This window comes from Eretmochelys imbricata, chromosome 7, assembly GCF_965152235.1.
Source record: "Eretmochelys imbricata isolate rEreImb1 chromosome 7, rEreImb1.hap1, whole genome shotgun sequence".
NCBI classification, from domain to species: Eukaryota; Metazoa; Chordata; order Testudines; family Cheloniidae; genus Eretmochelys; species Eretmochelys imbricata.
Window position 1 is genome coordinate 113224978 of NC_135578.1, and position 20404 is coordinate 113245381.

General features: G+C 45.2%; 1 protein-coding gene across 4 annotated transcripts in view; it reads left to right on the forward strand.

The window, feature by feature from the left end:
- The window catches only part of ABLIM1 (actin binding LIM protein 1), a 143425-nt gene that overhangs the window by 52405 nt on the left and 70616 nt on the right, over positions 1-20404 (forward strand). For all 4 annotated transcript variants that reach the window (XM_077823095.1, XM_077823096.1, XM_077823097.1 and 1 more), the window contains exon 5: positions 13004-13091. In XM_077823095.1, coding sequence (XP_077679221.1) covers positions 13004-13091 — 88 coding nt within the window. The remainder of the gene's footprint in view (positions 1-13003; positions 13092-20404) is intronic.

Sequence of the window (20404 nt, forward strand, 5' to 3'; positions counted from 1 at the left end):
GTGTAATTACTGTAACAGCTCCCCATCCTCTTTACCTTATTCTTTTTACGTGACACCTACTCCTTTTCTACATAGTGGGAGCACCTCATGAAACACATCCTCACAATATCCCCATCCATCTGTTTACAGATGGATAGCTGATGGCTTGCACAAGTTCACACATGCTTATGGCAGAGCCAGGAATTGTACCCAGGTCTCCAGCCAGAGTTTAACCCCAGCACAACTCTTCCCTCCTTACCTTTCTCCCTTAATATCACAGGGCAGGGACCCATGTTGTCTTATATGTATTCTGGAGTACCCAGCATACCTTTGGGTGCGATAAAATAATGAATAATACTAAAGCATCTATCATTCTAAAAATACTGCAGCATTCTCCAGAGTAATATTCCACAGGCACTGTTCTGTTGTAAGCTGTAGTATTTTAGGGATACTGACTATATTTTCACAGAGGTGGATTAAGATTTATTGGGGCTCCACGCACAAAGAATATTGGGGGGGTCCCCACATACCGACCATGGTGCCCCGCCCCCTGCTCCTCCCCTTGGCCCTGCTTCCTGGCCTGGCCGGAAGTCGAGCTGTGGTAAGAGCTGCCCACGCTGCTATGGGGAGTCCTGGACCCTCCACCTGTTCTGGACTGCGCACCCTGCGGGGCAGGGACATGGGCCAGGGGCTGCTCTAGGGCACGTTGGCTCCTCGCATAGGGCAGGTGGAGGATCTGGGGCTCCCCTACAGCTACCCCACAGTCTAGGGTGACCCTACGTCCTGGTTTGGCCAGGACAGTCCCTTCTTTAAGACCTGCCCTGGACATCCCGACATTTTTTGCAAAACTCAGGCATTTGTCCATCATCAGCTGGCAAAAGCAAATGGGATAAATGCACAGTTTTGCCAAAAAGGGACTCAGGTCCGGGGTAGCTCTGCATGGCGGGGAGTGGCTCAGGGGACCCCTAGAAGGGAAGGTCTGATTCCAAATACAGGGAGCACAGGAGATGTGTATATATTTAAAAGAGAGGGGGAATTTTGTCTGTCTAAAAGGCCCATTCACATAGGGAAGGAATGAATCTAAGTGAGGGTGAGAGGGGAGCAGGGAAAAACCTAGAGAACTAATATATAATGTACTGGGCTGGCTGGAAAAGTCTTTTTAAAAAAACACCTCTGGGGGGAAAACCAGCTATTTATTGAAGACAGCAAAGGAACCATGTACAGTTATTGCACATTATTTTACTGCCTTTATTGTTTTAAATGAGTTAGAACTGCCTATCTTAATGCAACTGGTTTCATAAAGAAATACATTTATGATGTATTTAATGATTTAATGATTTAAAATACTTCAATTATTCCTGTTTCACTTAGATACGATATGTACATTTTCCTTTTGAAGTGGTTTGAGAAGCTGATGTAGTCAGAGCATCCGAGCATAGGCTGTGGAGCCAGTAAAATGAGTTCTCCTCCTCGCAAGGTGATCTTTGCTTATTGCATAACTTTGCATTGTCTAAGTTTCCACATCATAAAATGATTTTTACTTACTTACCTCCCAGTAGGGACTGAGGATTATTTTTATAAAGCAATTTGAAGTTTAAAAACACTAAATATAAGCTACATATTTATTGGAAAACTACTAGATTGTAAGCTGATCAGAGCAGAACATGTCTCTTTACATGTCAAAGAATCAAACCCTAATATAAAATAGGTAGCACAGAAATAAATATGAATGAAAATAAATGGTTCAAAGCCACATTTTTAGTGCAGTCCCATCTTGTCAATAAATTGTTGGGTTTCCAATGAATAACCCTGCTGCTACTTGTGACAGTAGTTTTGCAGCCTGTAGTTTCAGGGGCATGAGTGTGGACAGCTGCGGCTGTCTGTACACATAATACAGCGTTATGCCAGAGAACTTTGCCTTAGTGCCAAATACTATAGGTGAGACATGAGGGGTTTTTTATTATAACAGTGTCTATTGGCAAGTGTTGGAGACTGGCAGTCAGGGCTCTTGAGTTCTCTAACTTGCAGTGATACTTGATTCACTTTCTGCTTGACTGTAGGCAATTCAGGCTATGTCTCCATTAGACACTTCAAAGCCCTCCCACGGCAGTGCTTTGAAGTGTGAGTGTGGTCATGCGCGAGCGCTGGGAGAGAGGTCTCCCAGCGCTCCTGGTAATCCACCTCCATGATGGGAATAGCTCTGAGCACTGGGAGCACGGCTCCCGGCGCTTGGAGCCTGTCCACACTAGTGCTTTAAAGCGCTCAAACGTGCTGCTCTCAGGGGGGTGATTTTTCACCCCCCTGAGCCAGCAAGTTAGAGCGCTATAAAATGTAAGCGTAGACAAGCCCTCACTTAACCTCTGTGTCTCACTATATCCATATGTAAAATGGGATGAAGGAGAGGGGCACAGGAGGGAGGGGGGAAGGAGAGGGGTGGGGGGGGCAACACCCAGGGAAGGTGAGGAGAGGGGCTGGGGGGGCAGCTCTGTGTGGGAGGGAGGAGGAAGGGGGGCAGGAGAGGGGTGGGGGGAATATGCTTAGTGTTCACCCTATCACAGGTCCTGCATCTGTCCGGTCAGGGGGCTGGGCCCCAGGAGGAAAGGAGAGGAGCAGTGAGGGGTGGGGCCAGAGTTCCGGCCCGATTTTTATAGGGACAGTCCCGATATTTGTGCCTTCATCTTATATAGGCAACTATTACTCCCACCCCTGTCCCAATTTTTCACACTTGCTATCTGGTCACCCTATCCAGGACCCCCCAATTGGCTGGGGCACCATGGGCCCATATGGTAATCCGCCACCGATTGTAACTCTGTAAAAAATCCAGCTGCATGTCTGGACTCTTGGGGATCAAATTTAAAAGGGGTGTTGGCTTAGTATGAATGTGCATATGGCTACAGGTAGTACCAACATTCAGTATTATCTTTAACAAAAACACAATAGCCGAGATAAAACTTCTATTTATAGTGACACAAAGGAAACAAGTATCATGTTTATACAGCTGAGAGGAGGTGGAACAGAAATGCCAGCAGTGTTCTGTACTGGACAGGCTCTATCTTGTTCTGATCTGTGTGTGATTTGAAATGTCTTTTGTTGCCTGCAAAGAATTTTATTCCTGTTGCTATTTTAAATCCAATTTAAGTGTCATCTCAATGTTCTATTTTGTTTGCTGCTGTTGCCGCTGGATTTGATATGGCTGAGATCTGATCACTTCTCTTCCTTCTGCTCAGTAGAGCTCTGCATGTGATTGCATACAGAGAAGGGAGTGGACAGTGGGGTGTTGCTAACAGTGTTCCAGTGGCGGATTTAGAGTTAGTGGGGCCCTGTGCGCAGCTTCATTTTTGCCCCCACCCCGGGACCCAGCCAAGAAAAAGAACATTCTCTCTTATCTCCCCGCACCCCCGTTTTTCATTCTTTTTTCCTTCATTCTCCTCCTATATTATAAGTAATGGGAAGTAAATGAAAATAAAGTGAGCTACCTTGATTGGGGCAGGGGGTTGGGGTGCAGGAGGAGGTGCAGGGGTCAGTCTCTGGGAGGAAGTTTGGGTGCTGGGTGTAGGCTCTGGGTTGGTCCAGGGGGTTGGGTTGAAGGAGGGGGCCAGGGGAGCGGGCCAGGGGAGCAGTGCTTATCTTGGACAGCGCAGCTCCCAAAGCGACCAGCACACGCCCCTCTGGCAGCAACTCCTAGGTGGGGGAGACCTGCTGTGCAAGGAAGTGCTAGGTCAGGTTAATCCTCTATGGCACCATAGGCGCCAACTTTTCCAGGCGCCAGTGGGAGCTCGACCTGCCCTGCCCTGACTCTACCCCTGCCCTGCCCCATTCCAACCCCTTCCCCAAAGTCTCCGCCCCCTCCCTGCCCCATTGGACTCCTTCCCCATATCCCCAACCCGGCCCCGCCTCTTCCCCGAGTGTGCTGTGTTCTCCCTCCTCCCTCCCAGTGCTTGCCCGCCCACCTTTCTCAGAGGCCTTGTCTACACTGGCAAGTTTCTGTGCAGTAAAGCAGCTTGCTGCGTTGTAACTCCCGAGGTGTACACACTGCCAAGCCACTCAGGGCGCAGAAACTGCACAGTTGCAGCACTGTAAAAAAAAACCACCCCAATGACAGAAGTACAGCCCTGCGGACACGCTCCAGGAGTTACTAGCACTGCAAACCGAGCAGCTCTGTGCCCGCCCTCCCCTGAAGCCACTGTTGCAAAACTCTTTCCCATGCGTCCCCCACACACTGCCAACACACTCTTATCAACCTTCTGGTCCAGTCTGTACCTGTGCATTTCCACTCCTGCCCTGTCACAGTCCAGCCCTGCAGACTCTCAGTACCCACTGCACTCAACACCCATCCCTCTGCAGTTTAGCCCTGCTGAAGTACAGTACTCGCTGCACTGTACTCCAAAGGACAAAGTTGCATATGATACCTGGACATACATAAATCTTTAACTGTCCTGGGACCCCGCCTCCTCCTGGGACCCTCCATTCCCCCATCCCCCTCAGTGCTGATGTGTTTTTTTTGTCTATCTATCTCCTCGGGTTGTTGTTTTTTAATAAAGAATTGCTTTGGTTTGAAAGCAATCTTTTTATTCCATTAATTGAAAGCAAACAGAGATCTGAAAAGCACCAGGCAATTTTCTTACACCTTCATAGTGCTGGGGGGGGGAGGGGCGTGCCTGTGGACGGTCAATGTAAACAAAATGTCTCGCGGCACACCAGCAGATTACCCTGATGGGCCATGTGCTGAAGGTTGCCAACCCCTGTCCTAGCATTACAAGTACTGCACTCCTGAGCATAGCATTAATATTAGTCCTGCACTGCGCCCCTCTAATGGTTCTGGTCTCTGGCTGTTCAAATTCAGCCTCCAGGTGCTGAGCCTCAGCCGTCCAGCCCAGAGTGAAGCTTTCATCCTTTGCTTCATAAATATTATGGACAGTACAGCACGCGGCGATAAGCATAGGAATATTGTCATTGGCCAGGTCCAGCTTCCCATATAGGCAGTGCCAGCGGGCCTTTAAATGGCCAAAAGCACACTCAACAGTCATTCTGTACTTGTTCAGCCTGTTGTTGAACCGCTCCTTGCTGCTATCAAGGTTCCTCGTGTATGGCTTCATAAGCCACGGCATTAAGGGGTAGGCGTGGTCTCCCAAGATCACAATGGGCATTTCAACTTTCCCTACAGTAATTTTCTGGTCTGGGAATTGATGTGATCCCACCACTCAGTGCTTGTTTTCCGAGTCCAAAAGTGGCGTTCCGCTGTGGTCAGTACTTCTGTGAATGCCACAAGCAATCTCACGTTGTAGCTACTATGCGTGGCGAGATCAGTGTCACACTCCTCTTGCCTTTGTAGTTTAAGGAATAACTCCACTGCCACTCGTGACGTGTTAGAGAGAGCAGCATATTGGCCAACAGTGTGGAATCCATTCCTGCAGGCCGAAGAGGCAGAGTGCGCAGTACACAAACCATTGAAAGATGGTGCCAAATGCAGACGGAAGCACAGGGATTGCTGGGATGCAAAACAATGCAGCACAAGGCATTGGGGCAGGACCCAGGATGCCCTGCGACCCCCTCCGCCTTCTCACAATTCTTAGTGGCAGAAGAGGAAGAGATGCTCTGTGGGATAGCTGCCCAGAGTTCACAGCTTCGAATACCGCTGCAAGTGCCGGAAGTGTGAACATGCTATTGTGCAGGCAGCTGACAGTGTGAACACACAACAGCGGTTTCCCTTCAGCGCTCTCTGAGCAGTGCTGTAACTCTGCCAGTGTAGACATACCTAGAGAGTCAGCAAAATCCACTTCTCCCTTCCCCAGCAGAATCAACATCTGCTAACTGTGTGGGGTATTGCAGGTAAACACTGCCAGCCTCTTACAGCCATATTCTGCCTGCAGTTACATCTGTGTGACCTCATGGGGTTAAGCAGGGGTGATTTGGCCCGTGCGTTCTCAGATAAACTAATAAACAACTGCGCAGTGCTACTGGGAGGGAGTAGAGCTGAGAAAGGGGACCAAAGCTGTAAAATGGAAAACCCCGTTCTTGTTGTTCACATGCTTTGCTGCATTAATGTTTGGCTTTTGTTGCTTATATTGTGTTGATTAGTTGTTAGGCAAAGTCCCTGGTGAAAGTTTGTGAGGCATTTATTGTGGCTCGCGTTTCATACCGTGCTTCGCAAGAGACATTCCTGCTAAATGTCTGCCCAGCCAAAATCCCCCCTCTGCCCCAGGGAAGGGAAGGAATCCTGGACTGTTTCCCTACACTGATTCTAAATGCAAAGAGTACACACTGCTGCTACCTCAGACTGGGGGAAGCACTGGGGCAGCAGAGGTGAGTTTTGAAATGTGACACTTTGGCATGAAAGGTGTGCCTCGGGCAGCCCTCACTGGAAATGCCAAGGTCTCAGGGCAGGCTGCAAAAGCGAGAACAAATACTCCCAATACTGGTGGGTAACGCTGAAGTTAAACTCCCCAACCAGTCACAAACTGCTCCTGATCCCCTACACTGGTTATCAAGAAGCAAAAAAGAAATCACACAGCCCCTTTCTTGCATTCCAGTGCTCTGCCTCCCAATCAGCACCTATGTCCAGTACAGTGAGAAGCTATTTAAAAAACTCTGTTCACATATACAAAATGCTCTTCTGACCCCAAAGGGTTACCAGGTCAGTATATGTTTGGATCTTACCCCAGATACCACGCTGCCAGCCAATCCTTTAGTGCCTAAACTAAAGGTTTATTGTAAAGAAACAAGAAAGAATAAGAAGAGAGTTATTAAATCGTAAAGCAGTCACACATATATACAAAGATTCAACGTCCATGTATCAGGTTCTTAGCAGTATTGGTGAGATTTCTGGCTTGCAAGTCCCTCTGGAATACATCCACAGTTTGGATGGGTCATTCAGTTCTTTTGTTCAGAGCTTCAGTTTGTAGCAAAGTTCCTTCAGAGGCAAGAAGTAGGACTGAAGACAAAAATGTGGATTGGGGATAATGCAGCTGCCTTTTATAGTCTTTTACCACGCAACTTGTATTTCCTTTGTTCCAAGCACAAGCTGCCCAGCAAAGGGCTTGGAGCCATCAGACTTCTGCCCCTGCATGCCTTGCTGAGTCTTAGAGGGTATCCCCTGACCCATTCAGTGGGTTCATTGTACAGTTGATGTCCCTTGATGAGCCATCGAACAGGTTCAGTGCTGATGCCGTTCTGTCTGGGGGTGTCACCCAGAGACACAGCACAAGTTTGGAAATACAGATATACCCTACATATCTATAACTCCTAATACAAAGGTCATACAAACATATAAACAAGATTATCATACTTGGCAAAGTATAACATTTTCACAGATACCTCACACTGCATATTTGGTCAGATTCCTTGCAATTTTATAACACTGGTATCAACAATATCACCAAGTGTCTCCCATATTCCATACAGCGACACAGAGGGGAGAGAGGATCTGGTGGGAATCCATGGACAACGTGGTATAAATATGATAAAGGAAGGGTAGAGAGAGGGAGGAAAGAGGTACAGGAGGTACAGGAATCTTCCATACAGAACTTCTGAAATGTCCTCCGCCTGCAAATCATAGGAATAGCTGTGCAGGGGTCTTACTCTGGGGAGCATATGTTCTCACTAATCTGATTTCATTTCTTTGATCTATAATACCAAGGAAAGAAGTGTGTATTCTGAGCTAGGTAGCTGCCTTGGACAGAATATTAAAAAAGACAACAACAACAACAAAAGCAGCTCCCCCCCACATCAGTTGACAATCAACCAGCAGTGCCCAAATCTATGGCATCCTGCAGTACCCAAATCAGTAGTACCCACAATACCAGCTCTTGCCATGTGCCTCGGTCCCAAAAATCCATGTAAAAGGATGTACGTATCTTTCCCAACATCTCTCTGTGGCTTGCAAGTTTAGTCCTCTGGCTATTAGATTTTTGGTGAAATTGCCATGACCTATGTGTGGGTGAGTGAATAGGGGTGAGGTGGGGGGGGAAGAGAGAGAGTGAGAGATTTTTCTCATCCCAGCAAAGAAGTATGGTATTATGTGTGTGAGAGATTTTGGCAGGAAGAAGGAAAATATGGGGAAGGGGGAAATATGGCAGAGGAAATGGAAGATGCAGTGTAGGGAAAGAAATCGGGAGGTACCCAATTGGATAGAGAAAGAGAGATAACAGAACTGAGAACAACTCAGGAAAAGAGATACTGTTGTCAGAATTTTTGATGAAACTGACATTTCAATTAAAACAAAAATCAGAAAAAAGTTTTAAAAAATTGTTGCCAAAATTGTTTTCTGACCAGCTCTTATTCATCACAGTTGACTGACTGGTCCTTCTCAAGGGCCCAGAAGTTGAGCTAGTCACAAACAAGACAAGCCCCCCAAAATCATACAAACGTAAGTTTCATATGGCACAATGATGGAGGATCACAAAAAGAGAAGGTGAAAGGAAGGAAAAGAGAGGACAGTAGAGATCACATGGCACATAGGATGTGCACATTATTATTATTATTTATTTATTACTATTAATTTATTATTAATAAACATGTATATTATAGTATCATCTGACGCCAGCCAGGCCATAGCTCCATTGTGCTAGCTGCTATACAGATATAGAGAAAATGATTGATAGTCCCCGTTCCAATTGGTCATTGGGATTGGTCATTAGGCTGATAAGGTGTCCAGTAAATTTGTCAAGCCTTATATGATTTAGTGATTGGTAGGTCTAGTCTAAATATAGTCACCATGACGGTGATAAAATGTGCACTAAAGATACTTAGCTGGGATGGCTGAATAGCAGCATTTTGGGAATTGGGAATTTGTTGTGGAACTTGATATTTTATGGCTGGAGACAGTATGTTTTAAGTAATTTGTGGTGGCTTTCTTCCAGTTTTTCTGGTTTATTTTCTTTCATTATTTTATATAAAACAAAGAGGAAGTGAAATAATTGGGCCAGACCTGCAGCTGCTGTAAATCAGCATAGCTATATTGAAGCTACATTGATTTACACCATCTGAGGATCTGACCAAGTGTGGTGTGTGTCTGTCTTTCTAAGGCCTTGTCTACACTACAGGGGGAGATCAAACTAAGTTACGCAACTTCAGCCACATGAATAACGTAGCTGAAGTCGATGTACTTAGATCTACTTACCATGAGGTCCACACTACGTGATTTGACCGGAGACACGCTCCCATTGCCTCCCCTTGCGCTTTTTTTTCAGGTGTAGTAGAGGAGTTGACCGGAGAGCGAGCCGCAGTCAATTTAGCGGGTCTTCGCTAGATCTGGTGAATCGACCCCCAATGCATCGGTCGCAGTGCTTCGAACCCCCAGTAAGTGTAGACAAGGCCTAAGAGGCAAGACAGAAACTCTCTAGAGCATAGATACTCCTAGCTTGCCCAGGAAGTTCCTAGCTCACTTTTACTCCTCCCATTTCTAAGCTTCTTTTGCAGGTTAGGTCACTAGAAGACATAACTTTTCCTGACTTTTCCTGTGGCTGGCAATTGTCAGACAATTTGTCAGACATTCATAACACATCATTTGGTGCAAGTGTAATATGGTTTGATGGCTGCTTACGGTATCACTCCAGTGTCCAGTTGTACAGTTGCTTCAAGCAAGATGGCACCTGCAGTGATTGTTGTTGGGGCAGCATCTACGACATATGGGGTTGCTTAGTTTATAGCACTGCAAGCACTAACCTCATTCCTTAGTAAGTGTCTAATCTGATGTGGGTACTGTATCCATATGTTCACTTTCTGTTGTGAAAGAGTTAATGCACTGATAACTCTGGTCCCTGGTGAGATGAAATCGCTTTTAATATCTGTGCTCTTTGTTTTCCAGTCCTTAGAATAGCACCAAATTCTGATCAGACGAGTTTATTATGAGTATCAATGTATTTAAGAGACTGGATAACTCAGGGGATTTGGATTTGGTAATGTGATTTTGAGTATTTATCACCTTTAGGTCACTTGTTCAGCTTCAGGTCAGGCAGCTGGTGCTAGCCCGTGAATTGAGGTTACTTTCTGAAGTCAGATGACCATGCTCTAATAAGAATATATTACAACTATTATTGACCACCTGACCAGGACAGTCATAGTCACTATGAAATGCTAAGGGAGATTAGAGAGGCTATCAAAATAAAGAACTCAATAATAGTGGGGGATTTCAATTATCCCCATATTGACTGGGTACATGTCACCTCAGGACGAAATGCAGAGACAAAATTTCTCGATATTTTAAATGACTGCTTCTTGGAGCAGCTGGTACAGGAAACCACAAGGAGAGAGACAGTTCTCGATCTAGTCCTGAGTGGAGCTCAGGATCTGGTTCAAGAGGTAACTATAACAGGACCACTTGGAAATAGTGGCCATAATTTGACAACATTTAACATTCCTGTGGTGGAAAGAACACCTCAACAGCCTAACACTGTGGCATTTAATTTCAGAAAGGGAAACTATTCAAAAATGAGGAGGTTAGTTAAACAGAAATTAAAAGGTACAGTGACTAGAGTGAAATCCCTGCAAGCTGCATGGACACTTTTCAAAGACACCATAATAGAGGCTCAACTTAAATGTATACCCCAAATTAAAAAACACAGTAAAAGAACTAAAAAAGAGCCACCGTGGCTTAACAACCATGTAAAAGAAGCAGTGAGAGATAAAAAGGCATCTTTTAAAAAGTGGAAGTCAAATCCTAGTGAGGTAAATAGAAAGGAGCATAAACGCTGCCAAATTATTACATTTTAAGTGTAAAATGTAATAAGAAAAGCCAAAAAGGAGTTTGAAGAACTGCTAGCCAAAAACTCAAAAGGTAATAACAAAATGCTTAAGTACATCAGAAGCAGGAAGCCTGCTAAAGAACCAGTTAGGCCCCTGAACAATCGAGTTACAAAAGGAGCACTTAATGATGACAAAGTCATTGCGGAGAAACTAAATGAATTCTTTGCTTCAGTCTTCACGGCTGAGGATGTTCAGGAGATTCCCAAATCTGAGCTGTCCTTTGTAGGTGACAAATCTGAGGAATTGTCACGGATTGAAATGTCATTAGAAGAGGTTTTGGAATTAATTGACAAACTTAACAACGACAAGTCACCGGGACCAGATGGCATTCACCCAAGAGTTCTGAAAGAACTCAAATGTGAAATTGCGAGACTATTAACTATGATTTGTAACCTGTCCTTTTAAATCACCTTCTGTACCCAATGACTGGAAGATAGCTAATGTAACGCCAATATTTGAAAAGGGCTCTAGAGGTGATCCTGGCAATTACAGACTGGTAAGTCTAACGTCAGTACCGGACAAATTAGTTGAAATAATAGTAAAGAATAAAATTGTCAGACACATAGAAGAACATAAATTGTTGGACAAAAGTCAACATGGTTTCTGCAAAGGGAAATCATGTCTTACTAATCTATTAGAGTTCTTTGAAGGGGTCAACAAACATGTGGGCAAAGGGGTTCCAGTGGACATAGTGTACTTAAATTTCCCTCACCAAAGGCTCTTAAGTAAATTAAGTTGTCCTGGGATAAAAGGGAAGATCATTTCATGGATTGAGAACTGGTTAAAAGACAGGGAACAAAGGGTACGAATAAATATTAAATTTTCAGAATAGAGAGGGGTAACTAGTGGTGTTCCCCAAGAGTTAGTCCTAGGACCAATCCTATTCAACTTATTTATTCATAAATGATCTGGAGAAAGGGGTAAACAGTGAGGTGGCAAAGTTTACAGACGATACTAAACTGCTCAAGATAGTTAAGACCAAAGCAGACTGTGAAGAACTTCAAAAAGATCTCACAAAACTAAGTGATTGGGCAACAAAATGGCAAATGAAATGTAATGTGGATAAATGTAAAGTAATGCACATTGGAAAAAGTAACCCCAACTATACATACAATATGATGGGAGCTAATTTAGCTACCACGAATCAGGAAAGAGATCTTGGAGTCATCGTGGATAGTTCTCTGAAGACATCCACACAGTGTGCAGCGGCAGTCAAAAAAGCAAACAGGATGTTAGGAATCCTTAAAGGGATAGAGAATAAGGTGGAGAATATCTTATTGCCCTCATATAAATCCATGGTACGCCCACATCTTGAATACTGCATACAGATGTGGTCTCCTCATCTCAAAAAAGATATACTAGCATTAGAAAAGGTTCTGAAAAGGGCAACTAAAATGATTAGGGGTTTGGAACGGGTCCCATATGAGAAGATTAAAGAGTCTAGGACTTTTCAACTTGGAAAAGAGGAGAGTAAGGGGGGATATGATAGAGGTCTATAAAATCATGAGTGGTATGGAGAATGTGAATAAGGAAAAGTTATTTACTTGTTCCCATAATATAAGAACTAGTGGCCACCAAATGAAATTAATGGATAGCAGGTTTAAAACAAATAAAAGGAAGTTCTTCTTCACTCAGCGCACAGTCAACCTGTGGAACTCCTTGCCTGAGGAGGTTGTGAAGGCTAGGACTATAACAGGGTTTAACAGAGAACTAGATAAATTCATGGAGGTTAAGTCCATTAATGGCTATTAGCCAGGATGGGTAAGGAATGGTGTCCCTAGCCTCTGTTTGTCAGAGGGTGGAGATGGATGGCAGGAGAGAGATCACTTGATCATTACCTGTTAGGTTCTCTCTCTCTCTCTCTCTGGGGCACTTGGCATTGGCCACTGTCGGGAGATAGGATACTGGGCTGGATGGACCTTTGGTCTGACCCAGTATGGCCGTTCTTATGTATGAAATAAATTGATGGTCCCAGGAATCCACTTATAAATCCCTCATTAAATTAGTACCATGGTTGACAGTGACAGAAAGGAGTGCCAAGGAATTAATTGGCCATTGAGACTAAACCATTCAGGTGGTAATTACACATTTGAATGACCCACTTTGTTGGGACAGTGTGGGGAAAGCTCACACTGCGACTAAGCAGTGTCTGTTCTGTGACAATTTCAGAGCAGCATCATATACATTAAAAAGAAACAAGAGGGAGATAGGCAGGGGCCTATCAGTGCATAATAATAAGATGGTGTATCACTTCCTTATTGCCCTGTTTATATTTCTTTAGGCAGGTGACAAGCATTATCATCCAAGCTGTGCACGATGCAGCAGATGCAACCAAATGTTCACGGAAGGAGAAGAAATGTACCTGCAAGGTAAGGATGCTTTCATTCCCCAACTGTGCCAGCAACAGGCTTAGGGTAAGACAGCCATTCAGGAAGTAGCATATCATCAGCGATCCTCTGGCAGCCCTGTTGATATCTGGTAGCACACTCACTTGCCCGCCAGGAGACTTCCATTTTCATTTTTCCCTTCTCAAAGTCATGGCAGTTTAGAAGACATCCTCTGAGATCTTAGGTAACTGGGATTACAGCTGCCTTGTCATCACTGATGTTCTCTGAGGGATGGATGTCACCATCCTGGTGAATGTTTCATATTAGGGTGCCCTAACAATTACCCTGCAGTCACCCAAACTGTGCTTTTAAAATGTATAGCAACAGGTACATTTTATTGGGCAGCCTCTGAACTTCAGTGGTTTACATAATCCTCGGTGAACAAATATATGTGGGACACCAGAATGAGTGAGAAATGGTTTTGAGCAACCATTTTTGTTGTTTCCCCCTTAGTTATTTTAATCATATTTTCTCCTTCTCTTTTGGAACCTGATCCAAAGCCTGTTGAAATCAGCGGAAAGCCTTCCAATAATTTTAATGGGCCTTAGTTCAAATTGTGTGTGTGTGATTTCTCCCCCACCCATCCATGCTTCTGTAACTTCTGTCTCTGAACCACTCTCTTTCTTCATGTTTGTTTTTCTATCTGAATTCCCCTTTTGTCTTGTCATGTTGCTCTTTTAATCCCCATATACTTGCTCGTGTGTTTGTGTGGTCTTCAATCTTTTTTCACATCCACTTCTTTTTTTCTGTCCATTTTCATCTCCTTTGTGTTTTATGTCTAACTCTTTCTATCACTTCAAGTACTGCCAATCTTTTTTTTTTTTCCACATTTCCCCCACATGCACTTCCCCTTCCAGAAGAAAATGTTCTTCCTTTTGGTTGAAATACACATTTGATCCAAATCTTGATCTGAAATCTTCAACTCTTAGGCTACAGTTATTTGTCCCACTTGGCCTAATTTAAATGAATGTAGGTAGGAAGATGTCTAATATGCATCCTTACCAACCAGAAATTAAAGTTGGTGGATGCCTGAATGGTTGGGAATTGTCCAAGTGTGCACATGTCAAGAGAGCTTTGAGTACTTGGTTAAGGGGCCTAAGTGACTAGGGAAGAGATAAAATAGGATCTGGAGTCAGGCAGTCTAAGTGAAGAGTGAACTAAACAATAAGGATTTAAGAAAGATTCCCACTGGAGCAATCCTGAAAGAAGAGAAGATAGTTGAAGGGAGGAATTCCTGGGCTGGTGGTTTTCTGTGCTCCCTTTGCTGTTGTTGAAGACACGTGTTATAAAGAGGGCTTTCCTTCCTCCCAGCCCAGCTTCTCCTCTCTGCTTCACCATGCAGAGAATTCATAGTCCTGTATTATCACAGTCTGTAGTGCCTTGTAAATGATGTGCACATCAAGATCTGTGTATTTGCACCTCACTTTAGGGTCAAAAAGGAGGAGGAGGAGAGCTATTGGGGAGGGAGGCAGTTTTGTGGGTGATAAGTAGGGCCTTACCAAATTCATAGTCCATTTTGTTCAATTTCACGGCGAGGGAGTTTCAAAATGAGTCAGTTTCATGTTTTCAGATGTTTACATCTGAAATTTCATGGTTAATTGTAACCCTGGGTGGGAAATTGTAACCAAAAGGTGGCCAGGGTGGGAGGGTCCCAAGGCTATTGTAAGGGCATCGTGGGATTGCTACCCTTACTTCTGCCCTGCTACTGGCAGGGTGCTGCGTTCAGAGCTGGGCAGCCAGAGAGGAAGGCTGCTGGCCGGGTACCCAGCTCTAAAACCAATGCCAATGTCAGTAGCAGCGTAGAAATGAGGGTTCCATGGTATGGGGGGGTGGGTGGGACCATATGTCCGGTTACCGGCAGCCTCCCGCTGGAGTGGGGGGCTGACAGCTGGAGCCGTGGAGCTTCCTGCAGCTGAGAGAGATCCCGGAGGTCTGATCCACCCTGGGAGCACCCCTGCAAGGGAAGAGGAAGTCTTGACCCTCCTATCCCCAGCTGGGACTAGCAGCTGGAGTCCCGCACAGAGTCCCACCCCTAGGAGCCCCTGGCTGCGAGCACATTTCATGGGGGGGGTCAGATTTCAGTCTGACGCATTTTTCACGGCCGGGAATTCAGTAGGGTCCAGTGATGAGTTAGAAAACAAAGGGCGACACGAGGGTCTAAACAATATGAACAAGTGAAAAGTAAATGGATTTGTTCAACCAAAAATCAGTGGTGATGTCTGCCCTGCTGTCTGGAGTGGTTCACAACCGTGAGTGCCAACCTCCGGGCAGACTGTCAAAAAGCAGGGCAGAGCCCCCAAACTGGTTGTATGTCCTGTAATTAGATTTCACCAAACCAAATGTGAGCTCCTGACGCACTATAACCGTCTTACCATGGGGTTACAGACAGTCCCCTTGGGCATTCCAGTCAATCTTGCCACCCAGGCAGGCTGGACTTAGTGATAGTTGGTTGCCATACTCCAAAGATCACAAAAGATTCAGGTTGCTTTCAGTCCCAAAAGACCAATCACTTACCCCAAGTCAATTTGTTCCTCCGATCTGTTACTAAAGACAATGCTTATAGCCACTATAGTAAACTAAGGCTTTATTAACTAAGAAAAGAAATGTTATTTACAGACTAAAGCAGGCAAACATATATACACAAATAAGTTAGTCTGTGGTTCCAAAAGATGACAGATTTATAGTAATCTGTCCATGCTGAATGTCTTTTAGGGCTAACCCAGGTTGACCCTGGGGATCTCTGCTTCTGTTCCTACTCCCGCAAAGAGAGAGGGAAATTTTTCTTGTGTCCCTGTTTTATTCCCTTCTTTCAGCATTCAATGGATGGGCTTTCTTGCATGTAGCTCCTTCAGTGGTGTGAGAGGGCCATTAACCAAGTCTTTGTATCATGATGTTCCACAATGGCCCACTTAGTTTTCATAGCCCGTCTTGATGAGTGGTGGACCATTCCTCCTGACTGGGTTCACAGGTTTAGAGCCAGCATTTTTACAGTTATAAAGCAAAACGTACATATCACCTTATAGCATGGGATGTAGACATTACAAGTGAAATTAATGCATGCAGTAACTTGCAAGCATTCCATAGATTTTAGACACTAATCCCATTCTGATAAAGTCTAGTATCTGTCTTGAACAATACTAATGTACAGGTGAGCTGGTCTGGTTTCAAGCTGTGAATTTGTCAGTGCTCAGCTGATGCCTACAGCCTTGGCAAGAGCTGGCATCTGGTCTGACAGCATCACAATGTCAGTGGTAGGAAGGGCTGAACTGGTATAACTTGCACCAGTCTGGCATTCAGTGAATGGGGACCCAGTGCAGCCCTTGGTGTAAATGCAACTCCTATAATAGAGTCATAGAGCTTAAGGGCAGAGGGGACCACTGGATCATCTAGTCTGACCTGTCTATTACAGACCACCAACACTACTGAGCACACTAAAGCCAATGAGAACTGTACCCACGTACACCTTGGTGATAAATTTAGCCCAAAGCGATGGTGCAGGAGAGGTGGCTGGCTCCTTCATCTCTCCATTTCTTTCCTGCCATTCCCCCACTTCACCTCCCTGCTCCTTGGATTCAAGTTACGCTCTTTTCCCCACCTAATGGCAAATCAGTGCAAGTTACACTACTTTCCTACTTACAGCTGTTTTCTTACCAACTTACTGCTCTGACTGTATCACCAGGCTCTTCAGGAAGAATTTTACCTGCTTGTTGCAGGCTGCATTTAGCTTGTTGGCTCTAAGTAGAGTGTACCTTAAAGTCTTTCCCATGGTGAAAGTCCCTCTTAGCTTCAGCTCATGGGAATATGGTGAAGCCATCTGTATAGGTTCCCCCTGCACCGAATGGAGTGGTAGTAGCTTCCCAAGCATTTTGCTGTGGGGGCACGGGGATATGGGGATGGGAATAAGTGTGTATCATAAAACGAGTGAAAGCAGGAAGCTCCCTCCTTTCATAATTACTGTCTCCACTGGGCATTGCCTGTGTCTGCATCTCATTCCTCCATTGCTCTCGATGTAATCAAGGAATCAATTCTGAAGCACTTAGAGGAGAGGAAAGTGATCAGGAACAGTCAGCATGGATTCACCAAGGGCAAGTCATGCCTGACTAATCTAATCGCCTTCTATGACAAGATAACTGGCTCTGTGGATGAAGGGAAAGCAGTGGACGTGTTGTTCCTTGACTTTAGCAAAGCTTTTGACATGGTCTCCCACAGTATTCTCGCCAGCAAGTTAAAGAAGTATGGGCTGGATGAATGGACTATAAGGTGGATAGAAAGCTGGCTAGATTGTCGGGGTCAATGGGTAGTGATCAATGGCTCTGTGTCTAGTTGGCAGCCGGTGTCAAGTGGAGTGCCCCAGGGGTCGGTCCTGGGGCCGGTTTTGTTCTATATCTTCATAAATGATCTGGAGGATGGTGTGGATTGCACCCTCCGCAAGTTTGCAGATGACACTAAACTGGGAGGAGTGGTAGATACGCTGGAGGGTAGGGATAGGATACAGAAGGACCTAGACAAATTGGAGGATTGGGCCAAAAGAAATCTGATGAGGTTCAGCAAGGACAAGTGCAGAGTCCTGCACTTAGGATGGAAGAATCCCGTGCACCGCTACAGACTAGGGACCGAATGGCTAGGCAGCAGTTCTGCAGAAAAGGACCTAGGGGTTACAGTGGACGAGAAGTTGGATATGAGTCAACAGTGTGCCCTTGTTGCCAAAAAGGCCAATGGCATTTTGGGCTGTATAAGTAGGGGCATTGCCAGCAGATCGAGGGACGTGATCGTTCCCCTCTATTCGACATTGGTGAGGCCTCATCTGGAGTACTGTGTCCAGTTTTGGGCCCCACACTACAAGAAGGATGTGGAAAAATTGGAAAGAATCCAGCGAAGGGCAACAAAAATGATTAGGGGTCTGGAACGCATGAGTTATGAGGAGAGGCTGAGGGAACTGGGATTGTTTAGTCTGCAGAAGAGAAGAATGAGGGGGGATTTGATAGCTGCTTTCAACTCCCTGAAAGGGGTTCCAAAGAGGATGGCTCTAGACTGTTCTCAGTGGTAGCAGATGACAGAACAAGGAGTAATGGTCTCAAGTTGCAGTGGGGGAGGTTTAGGTTGGATATTAGGAAAAACTTTTTCACTAGGAGGGTGGTGAAACACTGGAATGCGTTACCTAGGGAGGTGGTGGAATCTCCTTCCTTAGAAGTTTTTAAGGTCAGGCTTGACAAAGCCCTGGCTGGGATGATTTAGTCAGGGATCGGTCCTGCTTTGAGCAGGGGGTTGGACTAGATGACCTCCTGAGGTCCCTTCCAACCCTGATTTTCTATGATTCTAAGAACACGAATGCGATCCTGGCCCTGCGGTTGTCAGTGTGAGTTTTGGGGCCGGGATTTCATCCAGTGTGTTTATTGATGGCTACTTGAATGTTACATCTAATGAAAACAGAGGAAACCTGCAAAAAGAACAGTATGTGTTGAAACAAACTAACCCACCTGTGTTTTCCAGCGTCAAGTTACCTTTGTATAATAAGAAAAGGAGTACTTGTGGCACCTTAGAGACTAACCAATTTATTTGAGCATAAGCTTTCGTGAGCTACAGCTCACTTCATCGGATGCATCCGATGAAGTGACCTCTAGCTCACGAAAGCTTATGCTCAAATAAATTGGTTAGTCTCTAAGGTGCCACAAGTCCTCCTTTTCTTTTTGTGAATACAGACTAACACGCCTGCTACTCTGAAACCTTTGTATAATAATGGCAGAGAGTCTGTAGGTTTGCCTGGGGAAATGACAAGGAATAGCACCAAAAATTTTCTTTCTCCCTTGTATTTCCTTATAACATATTTTTCTGCCTCACCCAGGGGTTTGGTGCCAAGGTGAGACGTTGCTTAGTGTTTAGAGAATGCCTGCTGTAGTTGGTTTTCATGTAGCCTTTCATGCTTTCCAGGCGTATTCTGTTAAGCCGAATTTGTATATTTCAGAGCCTGCTCTGTGTTGCAGTGCTGGTGCATGCAGAAAAGAAAGCTGGACAGCTGAACATTTTGTTTGGTGTCTGCCAAGGGAGCAAACACACACATGCTAATGGAGGGATTAACAGCAGTGTACTGTAGATTTTCCAATAGAAAAGTAATTAAACTGAACTAGGATGGGTCTGGAAGATTTACATAGCTCTGAGCTGTTTCAAAATAAATGAGCACATTTGGGTGGATATAAAACCTAAAAGCTGGGGCTGGCTCGAAGTATGGGACTGTGCAAAATAGTCACATTTAACCTCATACCCACTTGATCTGAGTTTGGGTTTGAAGTTTGCTGTGTTTCAAACCTCCCACTGAGTTTAAGAAGCAAAATTGAGGTTGTTAAGTGAGCTCCTCCCTGAAAATCGCAGCTCAACTCCACTCTGCTTCACCCCAGAAGCCCAGGAACTGCTCCCCACCCAATTCTGCCCAAGGAATGTTCACATCTAGAGGCCCCAGCTGAGATCAAGTCCCCATTGTGCTACATGCTGGACACACACATAATCAGACCCAGCCCTTGCCCCAGAGAGTTGCAGTGTAAATATTTAAGACAAAAGGCTGGGAGAGAGGAAATGTTGCTAGCCCTGTTTTACAGAAGGGGAACTGAGTTCCAGAGAGAGGGCATGAATTGCCCCAAGGTCCCACAGGGAGTCTGTGGCAGAGCTGGGAACTAAACCCGACTCTTTTGAGTCCCGTTTTAGAGCCTTAACCACAAGAACGTCCTGCCTTGTGAACGTTCCTGTTCATCAGGCCTTAAAGTGAACCTTCAAGGGCTGGTTTCCTTCTGACCTTTGCGGGGTTTGTACAGCCCTAGCTCTGAGGCTGGTGTTTCGGTACATGTCATCCTTTGTTATGCTTCCCCTGCCTAATGAGCAGTTTCTTCTCCTTACTTGGCTCAAGCTCGGAGCTAGACATCTGATGCCGTGATTGAGTCCACGTGTTCCTTCCAGTCTCCTGTTGAAGCTGTTTACATTGTGTGCTGCTGGCAATTGGAATCGCTCCTGGCGGTTTGTGCTTCAGCACAAGAAAGGGACCTTTTGAAATAAAGGCTCCCCTTGGAGCTGCCCTGACCCATACCTTTTAACTTGGCCTTTGTTGGGAAGGATCTCCTGTGCCTGCATGTGAGATCATATTCATGCTGAAATGCCATAGATTTTAGTGTTTCATTGTGGATGCAGAGGAGTGGGGTGGGGAGGTTCCTTCTTGCAGGCAAACATTTGGCTCCCTTGTGGTTGGAATGGCGATTTGGCTTTGACCACAGTAGGGTGTAGTCAAGATTAAAAATCCATTTGGGTTTAGC